At 41.5% G+C, this 26,693-nt stretch overlaps 1 protein-coding gene across 6 annotated transcripts in view; it reads right to left on the bottom strand.

The window, feature by feature from the left end:
- LOC148852903 (uncharacterized) overlaps positions 1-26,462 on the bottom strand; it is a 115,529-nt gene extending 89,067 nt beyond the window's left edge. Inside the window, exons 1-2 of one of the 6 annotated variants that reach the window (XM_088945401.1) lie at positions 26,439-26,462; positions 24,334-24,424 (exon numbers count right to left, since the gene is read on the bottom strand). In XM_088945401.1, coding sequence (XP_088801527.1) covers positions 24,334-24,393 — 60 coding nt within the window. In that variant the 5' untranslated portion in view covers positions 24,394-24,424; positions 26,439-26,462. Of the gene's footprint in view, positions 1-24,333; positions 24,425-25,562; positions 26,066-26,438 lie in introns of those variants that run through there. The other 5 variants (XM_088945398.1, XM_088945399.1, XM_088945400.1 and 2 more) reach the window with 5 other exon arrangements.
- Positions 26,463-26,693: the final 231 nt, after the last annotated feature.

Below are 26,693 nucleotides of genomic sequence, written 5' to 3'. Positions count from 1 at the left end.
ACATATTGTGGAAGTAGCAAGAAGCATGATGTTGAGCTCCACAGTTCCAGTTTGTTTTTTGGGTGCTGAGTTCTTACTGTAGCTTACTTGATTAATTGGGTGTGTTCTCGTGTTTTTGGATATAACACTCCATTCAGCCTTCTTTTTCCTAAGGGGGAGACATTCCATATTCCTCTAAGGGTGTTTGGATGTGTATACTTTGTCCATGTTCTTGCTCCTCACCACTCAAAGCTGGATCCTAAGGTGAAGAAGTGTGTCTTTCTTGGGTATGCAAGAAATCAGAAGGGGTATTGTTGTTATGATCCAATCTTCGGGTGTTGGTATGTCACTATGGATGTCACCTTTTTTGAGTCCACACCTTTTTTCTCAGGGGGTTCTTCTCAGGGGGGAGTGTTTTGGAGAAGGAAGTGAGCAACCTATACCACTTCTTGTTCCATCTCCTTCGTCTACTCCAGTGTCTAACCTACCTATCTCACCCACTTTGCACAATAGAGGAACCCACATCACTCCCTATCGACTCATCGAAGATTCCAGGTTCGATTAACACAGAACCCAAGTATGCCTCTTGTTCCCCCTGATGGCTGAGTTCCTATTGATACTACTATCCCTGCTCCTAACGCCATTGCAAATGACCTTGATCTCCCTATTGCCCTCAGAAAAGGGAAGAGGAAGTGTACTGCTCATTGCACCTCATTATCTTTCCTACAATGGATTATCCCCATCCTACCGGGCCTTCCTTTCCTCCCTTGACTCTATGTCTATACCCAGGAGTGTCAGTGAGGCTCTCTCCAAACCTGAGTGGAAGACAACTATATAGGAGGAAATGAAAGCATTGATTAAAAATCAGACGTCATTATGGATTTGCCTGATGGAAAGGAGACTGTTGGATGAATATGGATTTATACAGTGAACTACAAGGCCGATGGGAATATAGAAAGGTACAAGGCGAGGCTAGTTGCAAAAGGGTATACTCAAGCTTATGGCATAGATCACTTGGAAACTTTTGCACCAATGGCAAAGATGAGTTCAGTTCGGATTCTACAATGTCTTTCTCAATGGGGACTTGCAGGAAGAGGTATATGGACCTTCCAACTGGCTTCTACAATAATGTGGAAAAAGGAAAGGTATGCAGGTTGAAGAAGTCAATATATGATTTAAAACAATCACCCAGAGCTTGGTTTGACAGGTTTAGAAGTGCACTGGTTGTATTTGGCTATACTCGAACTCAATTTGATCATACTCTTTTTGTGAAGAGGAGGGGGTCACTAGTGTCAGCTTTGATAGTGTATGTAGATGACATTGTAGTTACAAGAAATGATTTGAGTGAGATTGATACCCTAAAGAAGAATCTATACAAAGAGTTTGAGTTTAAGGATCTTGGGGAGCTGAAGTACTTTTTGGGCATTGAAGTGGCAAGGTCCAAGCATGGGATCTTCATCTCACAGAGGAAATATGTTCTAGATCTACTACAAGAGACAAGAAAGCTTGGGGCAAAGGCAGTTGATACACCTATTACCTGAACCATAGGATAAATGCTTCAGAGGGTGAACTAGTGAAGGATGTTGGAAGATATCAAAGGTTAGTGGGGCGGTTGCTATACTTATGTATGATGCGACCATACATCTCTTATGCGGTGAGTATGGTGAGTCAATACATGCATGCCCCACGAGTTCAGCATTGAGAGGCTATTGACAGAATATTTTCCTATTTGAAGGGACACCTAGGTAGAGGTGTATTGTTTGCTGACCATGGACAGTTGAAGTTAGAGGCTTACACAGATGCTAATTTAGTTTCATGGAAGAGTAAGAAAGAGACAGTTGTGGCAAGGTCAAGTGCAAAATCTGAATACAGAGCCATGGCACACAATGTTTCAGAGCTCCTCTAGATTGCTTCCTTGTTAGGGGAGATTGAAATTGAGGCCGAAAAACCTATGAAGCTATATTGTGACAATCAAGCAGCAATTAACATTGCCCACAACCCAATTCAGAATGATAGGACGAAGCATATAGAAGTGGATAGACACTTTATAAGAGAAAGGGTGACATCCGGAGAAATTTGTTTGCCATATGTTGCATCTAACTTGTAGATTGTTGATGTTCTTACAAAAGGAGTTACAAGAAACAAGCTGGAACATGACCTACACAAGTTGGGAATGTGTGACATTTATTCCCAACTTGAAGGGGAGTGTTGAATTTTCGGCTAATATAACATGTTCGTATTTACATAGCATAGTTAGGGACTTATTGGGCCTTAGGCCCATTAGATTATGTTTTAAGTTAAGAGTGTTTTTAAGTTCTCACAAGTAGCTGACTTACTAAGGGAATACTTGTCTTTATACTCTCCTTTATTTATGAGTATATAAGCTAATGAAAGGGACGGCTGGACATAATTCTAAGCTTCTCCCATTCTCTTCTATATTTAATCTCTCTCTTTCTTAGCTGAAACCTTTTCTTCTCTTTCTTTTCTTCTTTCTTTTATAGTCTTTATATCAAAACATGTTGTCCAAACATTTCTACTAAGTGTCCCAAGTCCTTAGTCTAGAATTGACTTTGTAGGAACTGTTTGAGTTCTTCAATGCCACGCTCAGGTAGTATTTCTACTGAACACGAAGAGATCAGCCCTACATCGTGTCATCCCAAATTGTTGTACTACACTACTAAATCTCCCAAACCAGGCCCTTGGAGATTGTTGCAACCCATAAATTGCTTTCTTCAACAGACAAACATTTCCTTCCTCCCTTAAGCAACATACCCTAGAGGTTGCTCCATATACACTTCTTCTTCTAGGTCACAATGGAGAAATGCGTTCTTAATGTCCAACTGAAACAACAGTCAATCAAAGTGTACAGCTAGAGAAATAAGCACATGGGCTGAACCCATTTAGCTACATGCGAAAAAGTATTGGTATAATCAACACCGTAGATCAGTGTGTACCCTTTGGCTACTAAGTGTGCTTTATCTCTCTCCATGCTAAATTTACATCGATAGTGCTGCTAGTAATCTGCACCTGCATTTACGTAAAGGTACAACTCCCAGCTATCCACAAACAGAAAATTAGGTGTTCCTAAGGTTCAGAGATGGAGTTCACACCAGCACAAAGATGGAGAAGAGTTCTGAAGATAAAGGCAAAGGCATTTGTTTTGGAAGAACTCTAGACCAAAAGAGGGGTAGCATCCAACTTATCCAAACTGGGACCCAGACAACGAACAAAGCAGACACAACCAAAGACATGTGGGAGCAAAGGGAACAGAGATTGAGAAGGAAAGACAATAGAGAAAGGAGAAGACCCATGTAACATTGCAAATGGCATACAATTAATGAGGAAGCAAGAGGTGAAGACAGCATCACTCCAATATTTTTTCGGGACCGACATATGAATTAAAAGTGCCCAAGCAGTATCAAGTAGATGTCGGCTTCAAAAAATATACGAAACAACCATTGAAAATATTCTTTCGCATTGTCAGAATGAAAATATTTATTGGAAATACCAAATTGATTCTGGATTTCAGCATAAAAAGAGAGAAAAATATCGAACACTTCAGTACAAGATTTCATTAAATAAGTTGTTATAAGGCTTATTTAATTGTTACTTTGTAGTTGTTGTTAGTAGGCTGACTTCTTAAGATACTGTCAGTTAGTTACTTTTCTTTTTTTCTTATTAGTTTGGTTCTAGGGTGTGCCGCCAGGGGCATACTTATAATTTCTATTCTTTTTATTAAGTTAATATAAATAGAGAACTGGCGGCAGCCAGTAGTGATTCTTTTCCTCTCAATCGTATCTCCCTTTTCTTCTCTCTCTCGTCTCCCACTCTCCATGAATGATTACATGGTATCAGAGCTAGGTTTTCTGGGCTGTAAAAGACCTTCGATCCCTCCTGTTTTGAACCTGCTTCGCCTTTTCTTCCTTCTTTAAATTCTTGGACGTGGAAGACGGAGAAACCCTAGCAGATTATAGTGGCACCTCCTGTAGTTTTTTCCTTGGTCATAATATAAAGGAAACCCTAGTCGGAGATGGGCGATGCTGATAGAGACTCTCTTCCTTCTCTGTTCGATGTTGTGAAGTCGATTTCAGGTTGGCACTTTCGTACAAGTGCTAGACAGGTGTGTTCTTGTTTTTGTCTTTTTTGGCCAATGGTGTGAAGGGATTATTCCTTGGTTCTATATATTTGTTTGGATGCTGGACTGTTAGACTATATGAGCTGCAGTCGGACTGATAGTAATGTTTGCCTTGGCTGTGTTGGACTAATTACCGGGCTGATTTAACGACTGAACCATCTCAGAGTTGATTTCAGCAGTGTCTTGTTCTCTTCCTCACATCCTAGAAGTAAATTCCATGAGGGTTGTTGTTCTACTTGTTGCTGTTGTGTAGTTGTGTGATGTTTGGACTGTTTTCAGCAGTGTCCTATGGCAAATTATGAATCAACTTCATCGGGGGTTACAACGACCCGCAGCACAGCTGGTATGGGAGGTGAAAACATGATGTTTCCCATGCCAATTACCCCTTTAAATGGTCTGAACTACCTGGAGTGGGCTAAAAGCGTAAAACTCTATGTAACGGCAAGGGGTAAAGCTGGTTAAAGAAATGGAAGGGTGAAAGAACCCAAGGGTGAGACAGCTGAACATGATAGGTGGGACCAAGAAAATAGCATGGTGATGTCTTGGCTCCTCGCATGGAACCTGATGTGAAGAAGAACTTTATGTGGGCAGACACCACTAGTGAGATCTGGGAACAGGCCAAAACTACCTATTCTGAGCAAAGGCATTATGCCAAAGTTTACCAGTTACAAGCTGAATCTTCAACCTGTAAACGAGGAAACCGTAGTTTGTCTTCATATTATTCAACCCTTAACTCCATATGGAAAGAATTGGATCATTATCAGGCTATAGAGTGGAAACATGATGATGATGCTAAGGCCTATAGGAAGCTGGTCTCTCAGCAACGTGTGTTTGCCTTCTTGTTGGGACTGAACCCTGCATATGAACCGTTGAGGGTTCAGATCCTAGGAAGCAAAGAGTTGTCATCGGTTCATGATGTATACTCCCTTGTTCAATCGGAAGAAAGCAAGCGAAGTGTGATGGTTACAGCTGAGGGGGAGCAACAAGTTGCTTTGGCTGCAATGAATAATTACTCCATGGGGAAGAAAAGTGGCACTAAGAAAACTAATGATAAAACTAGAAGTTCAGGACTGTTATCAGTCTTGAACCCTAATGAATCTCAGGATCGAAGATAAGAAGAAAGAAAGATGAGAGAAGAGAAAGAGGGAGGAGAAGCAGTAGAACACAAGGGTTGAAAGGAGGAGCAGAAGCTTAATATTCTGCCGCCGCCACTTTAATTAATATTTATAGGTTATGCTCGTTACATGGAAAGGACAGATCTGCCCTTAGTCTTTACATAACAAATAGAGTAAAACAAAGACTGAAATAAATAACAACTGGAACAACTAAATGACCAATAGCTAACCCTAGGCAGACTAGAACATCTTCTACCCTACGAACACAGTGGAACCGTAGCTGTGGGGCCCACATCAGTGTTCTCTACACTCCCCCTCAAGTTGGGAATAAATGTTTATCATTCCCAACTTGGATAGATCTGCCTCTAGCTTCTTCCGTGATATAGCTTTAGTGAGGATATCTGCCAGTTACATATTGGAGGTGATGTATGGGAGACATACTTCTTGTGATGAGACCCTCTCTCGTACAAAGTGTCGATTAACTTCAATATGTTTAGTCCTGTCATGCTGTACTGTGTTGTATGCTATATTAATAGCCGCTTGATTATCACAATACAGCATCAGGGGCTTCTCATACTCAACACCCAACTCCTCAAGTAGTGATCTCAGCCAAAGAATTTCAGCCACTCCATTAACCATTGACCTGTACTCAGCTTCAACACTAGATCGAGAGACAACACTTTGTTTCTTACTCCGCCAAGAAACCAGGTTACCTCCCACAAGAGCACAATATCCAGAGGTAGACCTTTTGTCATCAACACTCCCAGCCCAATCGGCATCCGTATAGACTTCCACCTTCATGTGGTCATTGTTCTTGAACAGTATACCTCTACCCGGGCATCTCTTCATGTATGCTAGTAGTTGAAAAACAGCCCACTTGATGTATGGAACTATTTGAGATTAGATGCAAACCAGAAAATGAACAAACAAGAGAGGAAGAGAAGAGAGAGCTGGCGGCAATGAGTGTTAGAGAGTAAGAGGTTCGAACATTTCACCTCTCTAACACTCTAAACATCTTATTAATAAGTTAATCTTTGACAAATTACAGAGAGGCCCTTGAGTGAGCAGGAAAATACAAAAAAAAACAGAATATTACAGAGTATGAGCCCAGAATAAGGCCCAGGCCCACAACAGAGAGAGAAACATAACATAACATGAAATGACAGTCTATGGGCCATTCGGCCCATCTTCTCTACACTCCCCCTCAAGCTGAGCATAGATGTTAATCATGCCCAGCTTGCCAGTGTCATGTTGAAGCCTTGCCTTGGAAATGCCCTTGGTGAGAAAATCTGCCAATTGTCCTTCAGAAGTAATCAATGGAAGACACACTTCACCGGAGGAGACTCTTTCACGAATAAAGTGTCTATCAACCTCAATATGTTTGGTTCTATCATGTTGTACCGGGTTGTGAGCAATGTTGATGGCAGCCTGATTATCACAGTACAACATCATGGGTTTGTCATGATCTACCCCAAGTTCTTCCATTAAGGACCTTAGCCACAACAATTCCGAAACTCCATGTGCCATGGCTCTATATTCAGCTTCTGCGGAGGATCGAGCCACAACTGTTTGTTTCTTACTCCTCCAAGAGACAACATAACCAGCCACCAGACTGCAATACCCTGAAGTAGATCTTCTATCATCAATATTTCCAGCCCAATCAGCATCAGTATAGGCTTCAAGTTTCAGATGACCATGTTTGGCAAATAGAATTCCTTTTCCTGGAGAGCCTTTCAGATAGCACAAAATCCGTTCTGCTGCTGCCATATGGGTATCTCTAGGAGCATGCATGAACTGGCTAATGCAACTGACAGCATACGCAATATCTGGCCTAGTCATGCACAGGTACAAAAGCTTCCCAAGAAGTCTCTGAAAGACCCCTTTGTCTTCCAACAAAGTTCCATCCGAAGTTGAAAGTTTGTGACTCATATCAATATCTGGATAATGCAGCTGGTCTTGCACCCAATTTTCCAGTTTCAGACAACAAATCAATGACATATTTCCTCTAGGAAATAAGAATCCCATCCCTGAATCTGGCAACTTCTATGCCAAGGAAATATCTCAACTCCCCCAGATCCTTAATCTCAAATTCTGTATGGAGGAAAGACTTAAGGCCCAGAATGCCTGAGGCATCATCACCAGTCACTATAATGTCATCAACATACACAATGAGATACACTGCTAGAGACCCACTTTTCTTCACAAAAAGAGTATGATCTGACTGTGTCTGAACATAGCCGAATTTAACAAGTGCAGCTCTAAATCTCTCAAACCAGGCTCTAGGAGATTGTTTGAGGCCATAAAGAGATTTCTTCAGTTTACATACCTTTCCTTGCATATCTTTCCCATACATTCCTGGAGGAAGCCACATGTATACCTCCTCATGTAAGTCACCATTCAGAAATGCATTCTTTACATCTAACTGATAGAGAGGCCAATCAAAGTGAGCTGCCAGAGATAAAAGAGCCCTCACAGATGTCATCTTAGCAACAGGGGCAAAAGTCTCCAGATAGTCAATCCCATATGTCTGTGTGTAGCCCTTTGCAACAAGTCTGGCCTTGTACCTCTCAATAGTCCCATCTGCCCTGTATTTAATGGTAAAAACCCACTTGCATCCAACTGGATCCTTCCCTTCAGGCAAATCCACCACCTCCCAAGTACCATTTTCATGTAGAGCATCCATTTCAGCCTGCATGGCATCTCTCCATTCTGGAATCCCAAGAGCTTCTGATACAGACCTAGGAATGGGGTTAGAAGCAACTGAAGAGAGGTAGGCACAATATGAAGGGGAAAGTTGGTCATAAGAAAGGTGTTTGGAAATGCAGTGTGCAGTGCACTTCCGCTTTCCTTTCCTAACTGCAATGGGGACATCAAGATCTGGGAAGGGGGATTCCAAGGGAGCTGAAGCAATACCTGTTATCTCATCTGTGATTGGGAGGGTATGAGCCTCATCTGTTGTAAGGGAAACCACTTGCTCATTCCTGGATCTCTGCCTTTGATACACGTTGGGATTATGGGTAGGACGAGGAGGTAAAGAAATAGGAGCACTAGGACAAGAGGAATGAAGTGGCTGATCCTCCTTTGATTCATTTTGTGAGGATACAGATTTGTCAAGAGACTGAACTGGGACAAGAAGGGAAGAGCAAAAACTTGTGGCAGACTCTCCCCCTGTTGACAATGTCCTTCCTGAGAGGAACCATAAAAAGGGGAAAGTTCATCAAAGGTAACATCCATAGAGACATGTCTAGTGCCAGCCTTTGGATCAAAACAACAATAACCCTTTTGTGTGGGGGAGTAACCAAGGAAGATGCATTTGTGGGCTTTTGGTTCAAACTTGTGTCTCTGCACACTTGGAATGTGAACATAACAGGTACAACCAAACACACGAAGAGGAATTGGGAAGAGATCCTTATCTGGATGAACAATACTGAAGGGGGATTTAAACCCTAAAACCCTGGATGGCATACGGTTTATGAGATAGGTAGCAGTAAGTACAGCATCACCCCAAAATCTTGTGGGAACATGTGAGGCAAATAAAAGGCTCCTTGCAACTTCAACAATATGTCTATTTTTCCTCTCAGCAACTCCATTTTGTTCAGGGGTTCTAACACAGGAGCTTTGGTGAATAACCCCCATGTCAGTGAGATACAAGGATAAGCACTTCTCAAAATACTCTTTTGCATTGTCAGATCTGAAAACCTTAATTCTGGTACCAAATTGAGTTAAAACAAGCTCATGAAATTGCCTCACAAGTCTCGGGACTTCGTCTCGGGATTTCATTAAGTATATCCAAGTGAATCTAGAAAAGTCATCAATAAACAGGATAAAGTATTTGTAGCCCCCCATAGAGGATAAGTGGTAAGGCCCCCACACATCAGAGTGTACAATATGAAAAAGAAAAGAGGATCTTTTATTGCTCACAGGGTAATTTTTTCTACAATGCTTTGACAACTGACATGACTCACAATTGAGACTGGACACACTGACTCCCTTAAACAGTTTGGGAAGCAAATGACTTAAAGCAGAAAAAGGTAAATGACCCAACCGACAATGACTCAACATAATTTGACTGACAGACTCTGAAGAAGTAGAACCAAAAGCAACATTCTTGGGATGATCAAAGCATTGGCCAGGGGTGTCGAGCAAGTATATTCCATTCGCTTCATGGCCACTCCCAATCACCTTCCGAGACTTCAGGTCCTGAAACACACAGTGAGAAAGGAAAAATGTTACACAACAATTCAATGACTTGGTCAAGCTACTTACAAATAACAAATTGGTATTTAACTTAGGTACATGAAGAGTGGAAGATAAGAGTAAGGAGTCTGTAGGCTTGACAGTTCCCTTGCCAGAAATAGGGGCAAGAGAACCATCAGCTAAGGTGATTTTGTCACGACCAGGAAGCAAATCATATGACACAAACAAAGTGGAAAGGTTGGTCATGTGATCAGAAGCACCTGAGTCGATGATCCAAGGGGTCTTGGGATTACCTGAGGTAGATGCATGGTTAGCAGAAGCCCTTATACCTGAGTGAGCAAATGCAGTGGTGGCTGGACTTCCAGAAGGGTTGGATGATGAAGTTACACCTTCAAGCTGGCTGATCATCCTTCCAAACTTCTCATATCCAGCTTTCATGGCTGCCAATTGTGCACTTGCAGACTCAAACTCTGTATCTGTACTTGTGGCAGTATGTGCACTTCCTGTCTTTCTACTGTCATTCTTCTTCTGGAATCGGATAGGGACAAGACTGGGATGCAATTTCCAGCACTTGTCCTTAGTGTGTTTCGGCTTCTTGCAATATTCACACACCACCTCCTTCTTTCCTGTGCCACTGGGAGCTCCTGTAACCCCTTTGGGTTTGATTCCCATGTTTGCAAAATGATCATTGATACTAACCCCTTGAACCTGCACTTGCCTCGTACTTTCTTCACTGCTGACCAAAGTATATGCTTGAGACAATGAAACATCTTCCTTGGACAAGATGTTTTGCTTTGTAATGTCATATTCAGAATTCAACACTGTCAAAAACTCAAAGACCCTATTCCTTTCCACCAATTTCCTATATGTTTCAGCATCCTTAGGAGTACCCCATGTCACGGCCTCTATCAAATCAATCTCTTGCCATATAGATTTTAGGGTTGAGAAGTATACTGCAAGTGACTTCTCCCCCTGTCTTAGATTCTTCACATCACTTCTCAGTTTGTAAGCTCTGGCAACATTCAACTTCTGGGAATAAGTTTCTGCAACACTATCCCAGATTTCTTTAGCCGAGTTCATCCACAGATAATGCTGACTAATCTGTGGCTTCATTGAGTTCACAAGCCACCCAATCACTGTGTAGTTTTCTTGTACCCATCTCTCATAAGATGGATCATCCTCTGGAGGAGCTTTCTTGCTCCCAGAAATAAAACCCCATTTTCCTTTGCTACAAATGTGGATTTTCACTGATTGTGACCAAGCCAAGTAGTTGGTCCCATCAAGCTTAACTGTAGTTACAGCCAGCATAGAATCAGTTGGGGTTCCCAAAATCTGTCCATATTCAGCAACATTCTTGTTTTCAAGGCTTGGGAAATCCATCATGTAAAGGCTCCAATTAGGATTTTAATAGGTTTCTCAAGGTACTGGGGTCTTGATGAGTTTAGTTTGAGCTGAATAGGCAACAACAACTAGCTCACAGAATCAGTTCAGACTTGATAACTGTGACAGTCCAGTTCGGTGGTAGTTTTTTCTTTACTGTTTCACCCTTTAAAGGACACCCAACAACCCTCCAATCACAAGGTATTTCAGGTTCTCAACAGCCGTTGTCCCAAAGAGAAGAAAACAGGGCCACAGTCCTTAAGAGACCTTTTGTCGAACACTCAGTGTGCAGTAGTTAACAGCCTACTGTTAACTAGAAGAAATCACTTCAAGGTGTTCAGTATAGGTCCAAGAAGAGGCTGGGATGAAGATGAGACTAGTGCCACTTAGTTTTAGATCAATTTCAGCAGCTCGGCAGTCCAATAATCAGCCGAATAGCACTTCCAAAAACAACCCAGAAAAACAGTCCAGCAATAGTGAGCCGAATGTATGTGGGCTTTGAATGCTTTAATAGTCCTCCCAAACAACAAAAATAACTCAGCAAAGGACTGAGAAAAGACTTACAGCAAGAGAGTCTCTGGTTTGAACTATAAACCAGGACAAACACTTGTTCTCTGAGATAACTTCGAAAGTCCTTTTCTCTGATTTCAAATCAGGCCAAACAACTTGCTCTCTGATTCTTCCTGGTCACCGAACCCTTCTCCAAGTGTATAGAAACTTGGGCACTCTCCAATGACCTCCAAGAACCAGGCGGATGACTGAAAACTTTCAGCCCTAGAACCTCCTCATGTAGTTGGCTGAACTAGAACCACATGAGGGACACGCCAAGCAATGGCCCGCTCTGATACCAAGTTGAAAAACAGCCCACTTGATGTATGGAACTATTTGAGATTAGATGCAAACCAGAAAATGAACAAACAAGAGAGGAAGAGAAGAGAGAGCTGGCGGCAATGAGTGTTAGAGAGTAAGAGGTTCGAACATTTCACCTCTCTAACACTCTAAACATCTTATTAATAAGTTAATCTTTGACAAATTACAGAGAGGCCCTTGAGTGAGCAGGAAAATACAAAAAAAAAAAACAGAATATTACAGAGTATGGGCCCAGAATAAGGCCCAGGCCCACAATAGAGAGAGAAACATAACATAACATGAAATGACAGTCTATGGGCCATTCGGCCCATCTTCTCTACATTAGTATTCTTTCTACTGCCAAAAGGTGCGTGGTTCTAGGAGAATGCATGTACTGACTGATAACACTAACGGCATAACTGATGTTTGGTCGGGTAAGGCATAGATATAGGAGCTTTCCCACTAACCGCTGGAACATAACTTTGTCTTCAAGCAGCCCCCCACTCTCTGCATTAATCCCGTGGTTCTGTTCAATGGGTGTATCTGCAGGTTTGACACCTAGCTTTCCAGTTTCAGCCAAGAGATCTAACACATATTTCCTCTGAGAGACAAAGATCCCCTGCTTAGATCTAGCAACCTCAATACCCAAAAAATACCGTAGTGTACCCAGATTTTTCACCTCAAACTCTTGATGAAGGAGCTGTTTGAGGGACTCAATCTCATGGTTGTCGTTTCCTGTGACCACAATATCATCAACATAAACTGCAAGTAGTGTCAATGACGACTCCACCCTCTTGATGAACAGTGTATGATCTGACTGGGCCTATACATAACCGAACTTCCCAAGGGCTAGTATGAATCTGTCGAACCAAGCTCTAGGTGACTGCTTCAAACCATACAATGCCTTATTGAGCCGACAAACTTTCTTACCTGCCTCTGTATCATAGAATCCAGGAGGCAACTGCATGTAGACCTCTTCCTGCAAGTCCCCATTCAGGAAAGCATTCTTAACATCCATTTGGTACAAAGGCCAAGTGTAGCTTGCTGCAAGAGATAATAGAACCCGAATGGTGGTCATCTTGGCTACCGGGGCAAATGTCTCCAAGTAATCTATACCATAAGTTTGAATGAACCCCTTTGCAACTAGCCAAGCTTTGTACCTCTCAATGGAACCATCCGCATTATGCTTCACAGTAAATACCCACCTGCATCCAATTGGTTTCTTTCCTTTGGGCAAGTCAACTAGCTCCCAGGTATTATTTTTCAACAGGGCATCCATTTCAACTTGCATTGCACCTCTCCACTCCGGGACTGATAGGGCTTCTTGCACTGTTCTCGGAATAGGGACATCAGCAACAGAGGTGAGATAGGACCTGTAGGAGGGAGATAGGCGATCATAGGACAAAAACTGGGAGATGCAGTGGGTTGTAGATGTGGTGCAATGCCATTTTCCATTACGGAGTGCAATGCCGTTCTCGGAATAGGGACATCAGCAACAGAGGTGAGATAGGACTTGTAGGAGGGAGATAGGCGATCATAGGACAAAAACTGGGAGATGCAGTGGGTTGTAGATGTGGTGCAATGCCGTTTTCCTTTACGGAGTGCAATGCCGTTCTCGGAATAGGGACATCAACAACAGAGGTGAGATAGGACCTATAGGAGGGAGATAGGCGATCATAGGACAAAAACTGGGAGATACAGTGGGCTGTTGATGTGGTGCAATGCCGTTTTCCTTTACGGAGGGCAATGGGAAGGTCAAGGTCATCTGCAGAGGGTGAGGTAGCAACAATGGAAGGAGTCTCTGTGGGACCTGGGACCGTAATATCTGGACTTGGAGCCGCAGAAGAGATTGTAGCTGTCTGGGACTGCTGATGATCAGGATCAATCTACCTGCATCGCCTGTGATAGACTCTCAACTCCCAATCCCTTTGACCACCCTTGCTACTACAGCCATCATCACTACAGCCCTCATCATCAACTGGAATAGGTAAAGGAACAGCCCCAAAGGTATTAACCTTGTCCTCACTGCACTCCTCCTCCCCCTAAAAAAAAAGACCCAAATCTCCACGCTCACTACTCTCCCCCCGAGGAGAGACCCGAGAATAGTAGGGTGTCTCCTCAAAGAAAGTGACATCCATGGATACAAACTTCTTCCCTGAGACAGGATCATAACAACAATAACCCTTTTGAGTTTGTGCATAACCAAGAAAGATGCATTTGGAGGCCTTGGGTAGAAACTTAGAGTGATTGGGACCAAGAAGCTGAACAAAGCAGGTACAACCAAATGTCTTGAGGGGAATAGTGAACAACTCTTCATTGGGGTATAGAAGGGAAAAAGGAGGTTTCATATCAAGAACCCGAGAAGGAATCCGATTAATAAGATATACCGCCATAAGGATAACATCACCCCAGAAGCGAATAGGGACGTTGGAGGTAAACATAATACTTCTAGCCACCTCCAAGATGTGCCTATTCTTCCTCTCTGCAACCCCATTCTGCTGAGGTGTATGAGGACACGTGCTCTGGTGGATAACCCCATGATTAAGGAGGTACGATGCCAATGGCTTAGCAAAGTATTCCTTTGCATTATCAGATCTAAGCACTTTTATCCTGGCATCAAATTGTGTTAGGATCATTTGGTGGAAGTTTTGGGTCAGGACAGGCACCTCATCTCGTGATCGCATAAGATAAATCCATGAAAACCGGGTGTGGTCATCAACAAATAGCAAAAAATACCTGTACCCCCCCATAGAAGGAATGTGATATGGCCCCCAAACATCAGTATGCACAATATCAAAAGAACTATTACTCCTTTTATTACTCAATGAATAAGAGTTTCTACAATGTTTAGCCAACTCACAACTTTCACACTTCAACTGAGATGACTCAACAGACTCAAACAAAGTAGGAAACAGACTCTTCAAGGACCGAAAAGATAAATGACCCAATCGGTTATGCCACAACATAACCGGACTCACAACTTGAGAAACAAGTAACTTCTTATCCACTGACTCTTCCCGACGAGAACTCTCCCCGAGCAGATAGATCCCATTTGTCTCACAGCCAGTCCCAATCACCTTCGTCTCCATGTCCTGAAAAACACATCGGTCAGGAAAGAAAGTTACTGAGCAGTTCAAATGTTTGGTAATGCTACTGACGGAAAGGAGGTTAGTATCCAGTTTAGGAACATGCAAGACAGAGGACGAGGATATAGTATCTGACAGTTTGATGTCACCCTTGCCAGAAATAGGGACAAGAGAGCCATCAACTATAGATACTTTATCCCTACCAGAAGATAAGTGATAAGTAGTAAACAAAGAGGGCAAGCTGGTCATATGGTCAGATGCACCTGAATCTATTACCCAACACAGTTCAGTAGTACCTGGAGCGGAGGCATGGTAGGCTGAGGCTCAAGTACCTGAGTGTGCAAAGGCCGATGTAGCCGGAGCTACTGATGACCGCGGTAACTGAGCTGAACTGCCAACTTCCTTCTCCAATTGTATTAGAGCTGCCCGAACTGCAGCTAAGGTTTCTAATGGTGTGCCTCTCGTGCCAGATGAGGATGCTGAATCAATAGTCGTAGCCACATGAGCATTACTCCTTTTATTTCTCAACTTTGCCGGGACCATATGTGGATGCAGCTTCCAACATGTTTCTTTTGTGTGTTTAGGTTTCTTGTAATGCTCACACACCACATCCCTTTTATCTTCCTTCTTTCTGTCCCTCTCTGAATCACCCTTTGTTTTGGGTTTGACAGCTACCAAGGCAGGTGTAAGCGGCTGAGGTTGCATCATGACTTTCCTCCTTGTCTCTTCACTGTGCACTAAGGAGTATGCCTGAGAGAGGGTCACACTATCTCTGGTCAAGATCTGCTGCCTCACAATATCATATTCTGAATTCAGTCCTGCTAGAAACTCAAATACTCTGTTTGTCTCAATGTGCTTTCTATGTATCTGAGCATCTTTGGGACTCTCCCACTCAAGAGTCTCTAAGTGATCAATCTCATGCCACAGGGACTGCAAGTTAGAGAAATAGACCGACACCGGTTTCTCTCCTTGTTTAAGGGCATTCACCTCACATTTCAACTCATATGCTCTGTCAACATTAGGGGGTTGGGAGTAAATCTCTTTCATCACATTCCATATCTCCTTGGCTGTCTTTGCCCATAAGTAATTTCGGTTGATATGGGGTTGCATTGAATTACAGAGCCATGTCATAACCAAGTAGTTTTCTTGGACCCACTTGATATACATAGGGTCTCCCTTGGAAGGTTCTGCTACATCTCCCAAGAGATACCCTACTTTGCCCCTCCCCCAATAGCCATCATGGCTGATTGGGCCCATTCCAAGTAGTTTGATCCATCAAACTTTACGGTTGTAATCTGAAAACCTGTCTCAGAACCACCACCATTACTGCTGTTCCCAAAACTGCCTTCTGCCTGATTCTTAAACTCCATTTCAATCAAGAACCAGAAGTACCAAAGATTATGGTTACTACAGTCAAAACCAGCACTAGAACTCCCAACAACAGTCACAAAATCAGTAGAGAACCAATCTGTACTCACGATAGATGTGCATGAAATATATATAAGACTGATCTGAAATCAATAACCACACACAACAGCAACAGTCCGAACTGTTTTCACCCCTTCAAAAGTGTTCGAAACCCCAAAAGAAGACTGAAACACAGTTTGAAGAGCAATCTGATATGCTGAAGCCAATTCGAGGTTTTAATCAGTCCTAAGAGCCGTACGGATAAGGTTTGTATTAGGGTTAATATGAAACCCTATAACTGATCAATGTTGAGGAGAATTCTAGGGTTTGCCACAGGAATAAGATCACAAGTTTCGGCCTAATACTAGGGTTTGCCGTAGGGATAAGACAAAACCCTAGATAAACCCTAGAGAATAGAGAGATAAAACCCTAGAGTAGTTCGGCCACCCTTACTGGATAGGTCCAACCTATCTTTTCTAATGTTACTTCTCTCAGAAAGTAAAAACTTACAGTAGAATGCAGTTCACTGCCTACCAAGGTTACCCGAACCCTAGCCTTCTCTGATTCTTCCTGATCACCAACTTGCTACAACTGTGACACTTCTTCAAACAGCTGCTAATCCTCTGCAGATCTCCAAGAAACAGTCAACGAACTCTACTTTCTCAGCTTCCGGCCTTAGATGGTTCTCATGTGGTCGGCTGGACTAGACTCACATGAGAGAACTTGGCTCTGATACCAACTAGAAGTTCAGGACTGTTATCAATCTTGAACCCTAATGAATCTCAGGATCGAAGATAAGAAGAAAGAAAGAGGACAGAAGAGAAAGAGGGAGGAGAAGTAGTAGAACACAAGGGTTGAAAGGAGCAGTAGAAGCTTAATATTCTGCCGCCGCCACTTTAATTAATATTTATAGGTTATGCTCATTACATGGAAAGGACAGATCTGCCCTTAGTCTTTACAAAACAAATAGAGTAAAACAAAGACTGAAATAAATAACAACTGAAACAACTAAATGACCAATAGCTAACCCTAGGCAGACTAGAACATCTTCTACCCTACGAACACAGTGGGACCGTAGCTGTGGGGCCCACATCAGTGTTCTCTACAATAAAGATAAGTTGTTCTGTACCCACTGTCGGCATTCACGGCATACACGTGACACTTGTTGGGACATCCACGAGAAACTCAAGTGGGCAGTGAAGAATCAAGAACAGGGTAAAGGTCAAGGTCAGAAGAAGATGAACACAACACAGAATGCAGCACATGTGGCAACCCAAGATACCCAGGTTGCCGGTAGTACCCAGGACCACCTTAATAATTCTGACCCCAAGGAAGATATAATGAATTCCTTCAGAGAACACCTGGAATCTTATGGTAGGGCTTTGCAACAATGGACAATTCAGTCACTGGTACTCCCTCTACTTCAAGTAATACGGCTTCTGCATTCCATGTCACTCCCACGGATTCCCCTTGGATCATTGACTCAAGGGCCTCCAACCACATGACCGGTAAGCCGAACTTGTTTCAGACTTATAGCCTTAAGTCAGGAAGGGATAGAGTGAGACTTGCAGATGGCTCTTTTTCCTCCATTGCAGGCCAAGGATCAATATCTCTTCCCCATGGCCTTAACCTGAATTGTGTATTGCATGTCCCTCAATTTCCTATAAATTTGCTTTCAATTAGTAGTATTACAAGCTCTTAAAACTATAGTGTAACCTTTTTTGCTGACTCGTGTTTTTCAGGACCTAACTTCTAGGAGAACGATTGGTAGAGGGAGCCTAGTGGATGGTCTCTACATTCTCGACAACAAAGTTGGTCTCTTGGTGTCATCATCAGAGTCACATAGTCAGTCAAATAAGAGTCAATTTTTTTTGTGGCATAGTCGTTTAGGTCATGTTTCTATTGAAATAATAAAGTCTTTGTTTCCAGTTTTATTTAAGTCGTGTTCAGTGTCAGAGTTCCAGTGTCAAACGTGTCAATTGAGCAAACAACGTAGAGCAACTTTTCACTCAAGTAATAAAAGATCAAATGTTCATTTTCATGTTGTGTATTTTGATGTATGGGGGCCTACTAATGTAATCTCTAAGGGCGGATATAAGTACTTTATCACATTGATCGATGATTCCTCTCGCTATACATGGGTAATTCCTATGCGTAGTAGAGACGAAGTTCCAAAGATTGTGAAAGACTTCCAGAGGATGGTATTTACGCAGTTCTATGTTGAAATACAGATCTTCCAATCCGACAATGCAAAAGAATACTTCCATGGGGAGCTCAATGAGTTCTTTGTCTCCCACAGATCTATTCATAGGAGCTCATGCGCCAGAACACCACAACAAAATGGTGTTGCAGAGAGAAAAAACAGACACCTCCTTGGGGTGGCTCGCGGGATGTTGCTACACATGAATGTTCCAAAAAGGTTTTGGGTGGATGCTGTACTTGCAGCTGCTTATGTCATCAATCGCATGCCCTCCAAAGTGCTGAACTACATGGCCCCTCGTCAGTTATTGTACCCTCAGTCTCCTTTATTTTCCATTCCCATGAGTCTTTGGTTGTTGTGCCTTTGTCCATGATTTGTCTCCATCTCGAGGTAAGTTAGACCCTCGGTCCATTCCTTGTATCTTTCTGGGGTATCCCTCCTCTCAAAAAGGGTATCGGTGCTTTGATCCCGTTAGTCGTAAGCTTTTTGTGTCTATGGATGTGTCCTTCTTTGAGTCTGAGCCATTCTTCCCTGCTTCTCCTCAAGGGGAGAGTAGTAGTGTGGAAGAGGAGAAGCAGGTTCAGGTATCTCTTCCTTCTATTCCGGACCTTGCTCCCTTTCGTGTTTTCCAATGTACACGCCGTAGAGATCAGCAATGTGGTAGAGATGTGGAGGTAAGTCCACTCCCTACCCCTACTCCTACTGTGGATGACCTTGGGATTCCTATTGCTCAACGAAAGGGAGTCAAGTCATGCACTACCAAACACCCCATTACCCATTTTGTCTCCCATGATCACATTTCCCCCTCATACCGAGCCTTCCTATCTGCAGTTGATTGCATCCCTATTCCCTGAAATGTTGCAGAAGCCTTAAAATGCCCTGAATGGACAGATGCCATGAAGGAGGAGATTAATGCTCTTCACAAAAATCAAACTTGGAAATTGGTGGATCTTCCAAAGGGGAAAGACCCCGTGGGGTGTAAATAGGTGTTCACGGTTAAACACAACGCACACAGAACAGTTGAAAGGTACAAAGCAAGATTAATAGCCAAAGGGTACACACAAGTATACGGAGTTGAGTATGATGAGACTTTTGCTCCAGTAGCTAAGATGAACTCAATTAGGGTTCTCCTGTCCTTAGCTACTAATCTTGACTGGGAATTGCATCAACTGGACATAAAGAATGCTTTTCTGAATGGTGACTTAGAGGAGGAAGTATACATGGTTCAACCCCCTGGATTCTGTGCCAAGGGAAGTGAAAATAAGGTGTGCAAACTGTGAAATTCTCTTTATGGCTTAAAACAATCTCCCAGAGCATGGTTCAGTACGTTTCACATGGTAATTCAACAAATGGGCTTCAAACAATGTCAGTCTAATCATACACTTTTTGTGAAGAGATGTCAGGAACAGGTTGTTGTATTGATAGTGTATGTGGATGATATCATAATTACAAGAAGTTGGAGTTCAGAGATACAAAAATTGAAATAATTCCTTGCATCTAAATTTGAAGTGAAAGATCTAGGTTCCCTAAAGTATTTCCTTGGGATTGAAGTTGCCCGCTCAAATAATGGTATCTTTATCTCTCAATGGAAATACACCCTTGATCTATTACAGGAGACAGGCAAATTAGGTGCAAGGCCGGCAGATACTCCCATGGATGTTGACCACAAGTTAGGTGACTATGATGGTGAACCTCTTAAAGATGTGAAACAGTTCCAAAGGTTAGTGGGGAAGCTGATTTATTTGTCCATGACCCATCCAGACATTGCCTATTCCGTTGGGGTCCTAAGCCAATTCATGCACTCTCCTAAGAAACCACACATGGAGGCAACAGAGAGAGTTCTTAGATACTTGAAAAAATATCCTAGAACAGGTCTACTATTCAGTAAACACAATCACCTAAAAGTGGAAGTCTTTACAAATGTTGATTGGGCAGGTGTTGTGGATGACAGAAAGTCCACAAGTGGGTACTGCACATTTGTGGGAGAAAATCTAGTGACCTGGAAAAGCAAGAAACAAAGTGTGGTAGCAAGGTCAAGCGCTGAAGCCGAATATAGAGCTATGGCACATGGGGTGGCTGAAGTCCTTTGGCTAAAGAATCTTCTAGGGGAGCTTAGAGTTGTTGTTCATAGTCCTATGTCTCTTTACTGTGACAACAAGGCTACAATAAACATCGCCAGCAACCCTGTCCCACATGAGAGGACCAAGCACATTGAGGTGGGCAAACACTTCATAAGGGAAAATTTGGAAAAAAGGAAAATTTGCATCCCTTATGTCAACTCCAAGGAACAACTTGTTGATGTCCTCACAAAGGGGCTTCCATACTTGCGGCACAATGAGTTATGTAACAAGCTGGGCATGATAGACATATTCAGCCCAACTTGAGGGGGAGTGTTGTAAGGCTTATTTAATTGTTACTTTGTAGTTGTTGTTAGTAGGCTGACTTCTTAAGTCCCTTATGTCAACTCCAAGGAACAACTTGTTAATGTCCTCACAAAAGGGCTTCCATACTTGCGGCACAATGAGTTATGTGACAAGTTGGGCATGATAGACATATTTAGCCCAACTTGAGGGGCAGTGTTGTAAGGCTTATTTAATTGTTACTTTGTAGTTGTTGTTAGTAGGCTGATTTCTTAAGTCCCTTATGTCAACTCCAAGGAACAACTTGTTAATGTCCTCACAAAAGGGCTTCCATACTCGCAGCACAATGAGTTATGTGACAAGCTGGGCATGATAGACATATTCAGCCCAACTTGAGGGGGAGTGTTGTAAGGCTTATTTAATTATTACTTTGTAGTTGCTGTTAGTAGGCTGACTTCTTAAGATACTGTCAGTTAGTTACTTTTCTTTTTTTCTTATTAGTTTGGTTCTAGGTGTGCCGCCAGGGGCATACTTGTAATTTCTATTCTTTTTATTAAGTTAATATAAATAGAGAATTGGCGGCATCCAGTAGTGATTCTTTTCCTCTCAATCGTATCTCCCTTTTCTTCTCTCTCTCGTCTCCCACTCTCCATGAACGATTAAATAAATTGAAGTCATCCTTGAAAAATCATCAACAAAGGACACAAAACACTTAAAACCATTAAAAGATTCTACAAGACAAGGACCCCAAACATCTGAATGAACCAGTTCAAAAAGACTCAAGACTCTAGTAAACTCCCTTGGAACAAAGGAGACACGATGATTTACAAAGCTAACAAACTTCACACTATAACTCACGAACAGACACCACATCTAGAACAAGGCTCTTGAGAGTTGGAAAATAGGGATCCAAAAGTACCGCCGGAGTGGTGTAACAAAAGAATGAGGAGCTATCAGTGGTCCACCACCATCAAGATAATACAATTCTCCAACTTCATGCCCGCCACCAATCGTCTTCCCCATCTCGACTCTCGAGATCCTAAAAAATACAATAGAACAGAAAAAATGAAATGGAACAATTCAGGGATTTTGTAAACTTACTAACAAACATAAGGCTACAGAGAAATTTGGGAACATAAAGAATCAAAGGCAAAGTTAAATCAGAATATAAAGTTACATCACTAGTGCCAAAAACAAAAGAGGTAGTACCATCTGCCAAAGTAACCGACTGGGTGGTGGAAGGAGGGGATAAAGATGTAAATAGATTTGAGGACCCAATCATGTGATCTGAAGCCCAAGAATCAATAATCCATGGTTTAAAAGAGGAAACAAAACATGTACCTAACTTTGCAAGAGTTGCAGTATTACTGAGGGAAGAGGATGACAAGAAAAGTTTTTCATACTCTTCTCCGGTGACCATTTCCTTCTCTTTCCCAGTTCCAAAAGCAATAGACTCATCACCTATAGCACTTACCTGACTTTGCAAGAGTTGTAGTATTACCGGGGGAAGAGGAGGACAGGCGAAGTTTTTCATACTCTTCTTAGGTGATCGAGACCATTTCCTTCTCTTTCCCAGTTCCTAAAGCAGTAGATTCATCACCTATAACACCATTATTTCCTTCTACAGCAGCATGATTGGCCCAAGTAGACAGAGAGCCATGCAGATCATAACAGTTGTTCACAGTATGTCCTTCCCGACCACAATAGTTGCATTCTTTAATCATTCCTTGACCACCAGCACTGACACCACGACCTATAATGTTCCCATCTCCACCACCACCATGACCTCCCCTCTTGCCACAGTTACCCCCTCTAAGATAGCTGCTCCTACCACGTGAGCTATATCTACCACCTCTGGTTGCGGCTAGAGCCAACTTCTCTAATACCAGAGTACTATCTATATGTGGGCTTGTAACCCTTCTGGCCCTGGAAAAAACTTTTGATAATGTGGGTATATTACTGCTACCTAAAATCTGAGCACACACCGGTTCAAATTCAGTCCTCGGTCCAGAAAGAAATCTCACCACATCCAACTGATCTCTCTTTTGCTGTTGTACCTTGAGATCAATCGAAAGGGGTTGTTACGGATCCAACTCATTATGCAAACTTTTTAAACTAGCATAGCACTCCACACTCTTATCACCTTGTTGCAGCTGAAAATATTCTTGGTATAATTGATATATTCTAGTTACATTATCTTATCCAGAATACAATTGCTTGGCACGTTCCCAAATTTCTTTTGCAATATCAAGGAACATCAAGTTCCCACTAATATGAGGTTCCATACTGTTCCAAAGACATGTCATGATCCACGCATTTTCTTGAATTCAATCATGATACCCTGCAGCCCCTAGGTCTGGTTTATTTTCTTTAATATACTTTAATTTTCCTCTGGTTGTCATATTCACCTCAACAAATTTTGCCCATGGTACATAATTTGTACTATTAAGTTTGATTGATGTCATCTGTACAGCCATGAAATCCGATTGCACCATCGCACTTGTTTTGTTTTCACTACCAGAAGTTGCCATCAATCACAACAAGTTATTTCTACAATACTCTCCCAAGCCGAACACCCTTCGGAGGCAATAAAACACCCAACCAACTTCTCTACTGGTCTAGAAACATCAACAGTATAGCCACAACCCCTTAATCTAGAACATCAATACAAGGACCCGAAGAAACTCTTCTACGAGTCAACCAACCTTACCTTTCACAAAGACCAACCCACCAAACACAAACATCCGACCTACACATTCACAGTCCCTCTTCAGACTGCCAAATAAAGGGAGACTAATACACAATCAACCAACCATCCAACGATGCAACTTGAGGCATGGAAGCCCCTAAACTTCTGGGTGATCAGTCCTTTTCAGTCTTTCCCCTTCCTTTCACCTTTTATGAGCAGAAAACTTCAGCCGATGCAGTCTTGGGCATCTTTCACCTTTTATGATACCATGTTATCAGACCTTTGTTAAATCCAATAAACACAGAAAAACACCTGCACTAGTTCTTGGAAGAGAGATAACAGAGAGGAGGAAGAAGAGAGAGAGAGAGAGTATGAAGAGAATAGGGCTTAACAGTCTCAATTGAATAAGACTAAACTACCACCCCTATTTGCTTCATTCATAATGAACAAAAGTACAATATTACCCTTGATACCATATTTCAAGAACAGAGACAAAAAACAGAGATAAAAAAGGAGAAAAAGACCAAAATAACCCTAGAACAAAACACTGAATTTTTAACAACTAGAACAAATACAATGCAATGTAATGTTACAACAGATCAAGAACAGGGTGCTAAGTTAAACCAAGTGGCAGAAAAGTATTGATTAATAGGAACAATTACAGACTACACTTCCAATCTTTCTAATGATGAACCTACTAACAGTCAATGTATAAGCCAAAATAAGAATGTTATCAGCTGGTAAACACATCATTGAAAGTAGTGCCCCAGAAGTTGGAATAACATTGATATGGGATGCAATTGGTGCCAATGTTTGAAACAAACAATAAATTGGACCCCACATGAAGCACCAAATCAATGGCATTCAAGGCATCATATTCAAAGATGGGTTTAATAAACCCTTATGACTAGCATTTTTCAATAAGTAATAGAATACCTTGTCAACAAAACAATTAGAAGGATCTCTTTCTCCTTCATTAAAACCATTCTCCAACATTTCGTTATGCCAACCTTCTCAGAGTGGAATTCTGGCAATAAAAAATGGACAATATAAAATAAATTAGATTACTTTCTTAACTAACAATTCTCATCAGGATACAAGTGAATTTATTGAGAAAAAAAAAGAATTGTCACATTTGTTGGCACTAAACAATTAAGCAACATAATTCACTCAATATAAAAGTTAACTCTTTTATTATCTTGGGGAAAACCTATTCAATTTTTATTGAAAAAAAACTTTAATTATGTCTCCAAAAGAACGATAAAACCCTTAAATTCACTCCTCATAATTTCAGAATTGTTTTGAAGAAAGTACTAATTCAACTTCATTTCAACGTAATTTCAAGAAATGAGGATGAGAACATTTTCTGAAACAATCATCTGTGTTGTCCCTAGTAGACTGAACTAATCCTATTCCTCACAAGAGGGAGCTTGGAGTGGTTCACCACTATCTTGGAAAATACTGCTGATGGTGAATTGTCTTGCAAATGGAATCTGAGAAAGGAACATTGTATTTTGTGAAGCAAAGAGAAAATGGTAAAGGTAGCCACTTGGCTCTAATTTAGTTTTTTGGTATGTATAGTTGCAAATCAATTTGCAAACCTCAAGCTAGTAAGGACACTGCTTTGAGATTGTTCATTTTTGAGATCAAGAAGAAGAAGAAGAAGAAGAAGAAGAAGAAGAAGAAGAAGAAAATCGGTGTGCACACTTACAGAAAAAAGAAAGATATGATCACTATCACTACTTCACTAGCAAAACAGGGGCACGACCAACAGTATGGTTTGACGATCTTGTTCCTCAATAAATATCAAAAACTATGAACCAAGGAATGTTCAATACTTGATTTGTCGTTTAACATTTTCCACCGGAAAACTCACAACCACATCCTACCAATTACACAATTGATTTTCATATAATAGCTGTTCTATGAAATAAGCAAACAAGATTTTTTTAAGCAAATTCTGGAGAAAACATACTAAACAGTTCATCCATGAGAATCCACAACAAAACTCAAACACACTTAGAAGTCAAACTTGTGATCACTGTCAAATATGTGATATTTAACACTCAAACAGTAGAAAAAACAGAACAACAGAAAATCAAAGTTACAGGAAGACCAATCTTCTTAAACTAATCTTGATTAACTAATGTTGACTACCAACTTACGAACCGAAATTCCCAATCCAATTCACGGAAGTACAATATCGAAGTTCCAATTTGGTATCACAGAATGCAAACAAAAAACTTCCCAATTTGAATCAAGAACCCTAAGCGGGACAAGAAAAACACATTTGCTCCCGCGGGCAGCCAGAGGCGGTAAGCACTAGAAGGTAGAAACTGTCAGACTGAACGGCCAATGTCTTCCGGTATCAGAGTCGGACCTATTCGTTCGTTGAACATTATTCAAATATATACCCCTTTTTTCTTTTTCAAGTAACCAATCACGTCGGGTTTTGAGGTTTTCAACTTTAATTGGACCAATCTCTTTAGGATCATGTCTTTTGTTTTTCGGAAAGTACGCATATCTGATTCCCACTACAAAGTTATAAACAGGTCCGAAAACCACACTTATGCATTCATATTTCCCCGTGAATTAACATCAATTCGGAGCTCGCAGCTGACACCAATCTCAAATATACTTTAATTCTATAAATTCTGACCCTAGGGTTATTGATCATTCTTCCTTTATTTCTTCTTAAAAATGCAAATAAATATTTACTTTTAAAATTTAAATAAATATTTATTATTTAGGTCATTGTAGAGAGACCCCGCATTAGGCGGAGACAATCTCTTCCATAACGTGTGACGAATAAACATGCCGTACACCTAATATATGACATACGACCACGAGTATCGGCTGTTTGTTCAATACAGCGAATATAGCTTGCTGTGTAATCATGATTGCGGGTAAAACAGCATTCACACAACATTCCTTCAATTGAAAAACAGATAATTGAAGAGCTGAATTAGATAAGGTATGGATTGACGGAATCTCCAGAACAGCCCATGACCACCAAACTAAGGGTGACGACGTGACGTTACCTAAACAGCTAAGCCATTCGAGCACGAGAAAGATTTCATCCACAGAAATGACTTTGTGTATCGTAGACTTTTGACCAATGAATTATTCAAACAAAAACAATGAGCGAGGCGTTGCCTTGACATACGACTACGAGTATCGGCTGTTTGTTCAATACAGCCAATATAGCTTCCTGTGTAATCATGATTGCGGGTAAAACACCATTCACACAACATTCTTTCAATTGAAAAACAGATAATTGGAGAGCTGAATTAGAT

This window comes from Nelumbo lutea, chromosome 5 (assembly GCF_056320005.1).
Source record: "Nelumbo lutea isolate HS-2025 chromosome 5, American lotus-T2T, whole genome shotgun sequence".
In the NCBI taxonomy this organism is placed as follows: Eukaryota; Viridiplantae; Streptophyta; class Magnoliopsida; order Proteales; family Nelumbonaceae; genus Nelumbo; species Nelumbo lutea.
The sequence above is the reverse complement of the archived record's forward strand: the minus strand, read 5'-3'. Positions and strand labels throughout refer to the sequence as shown.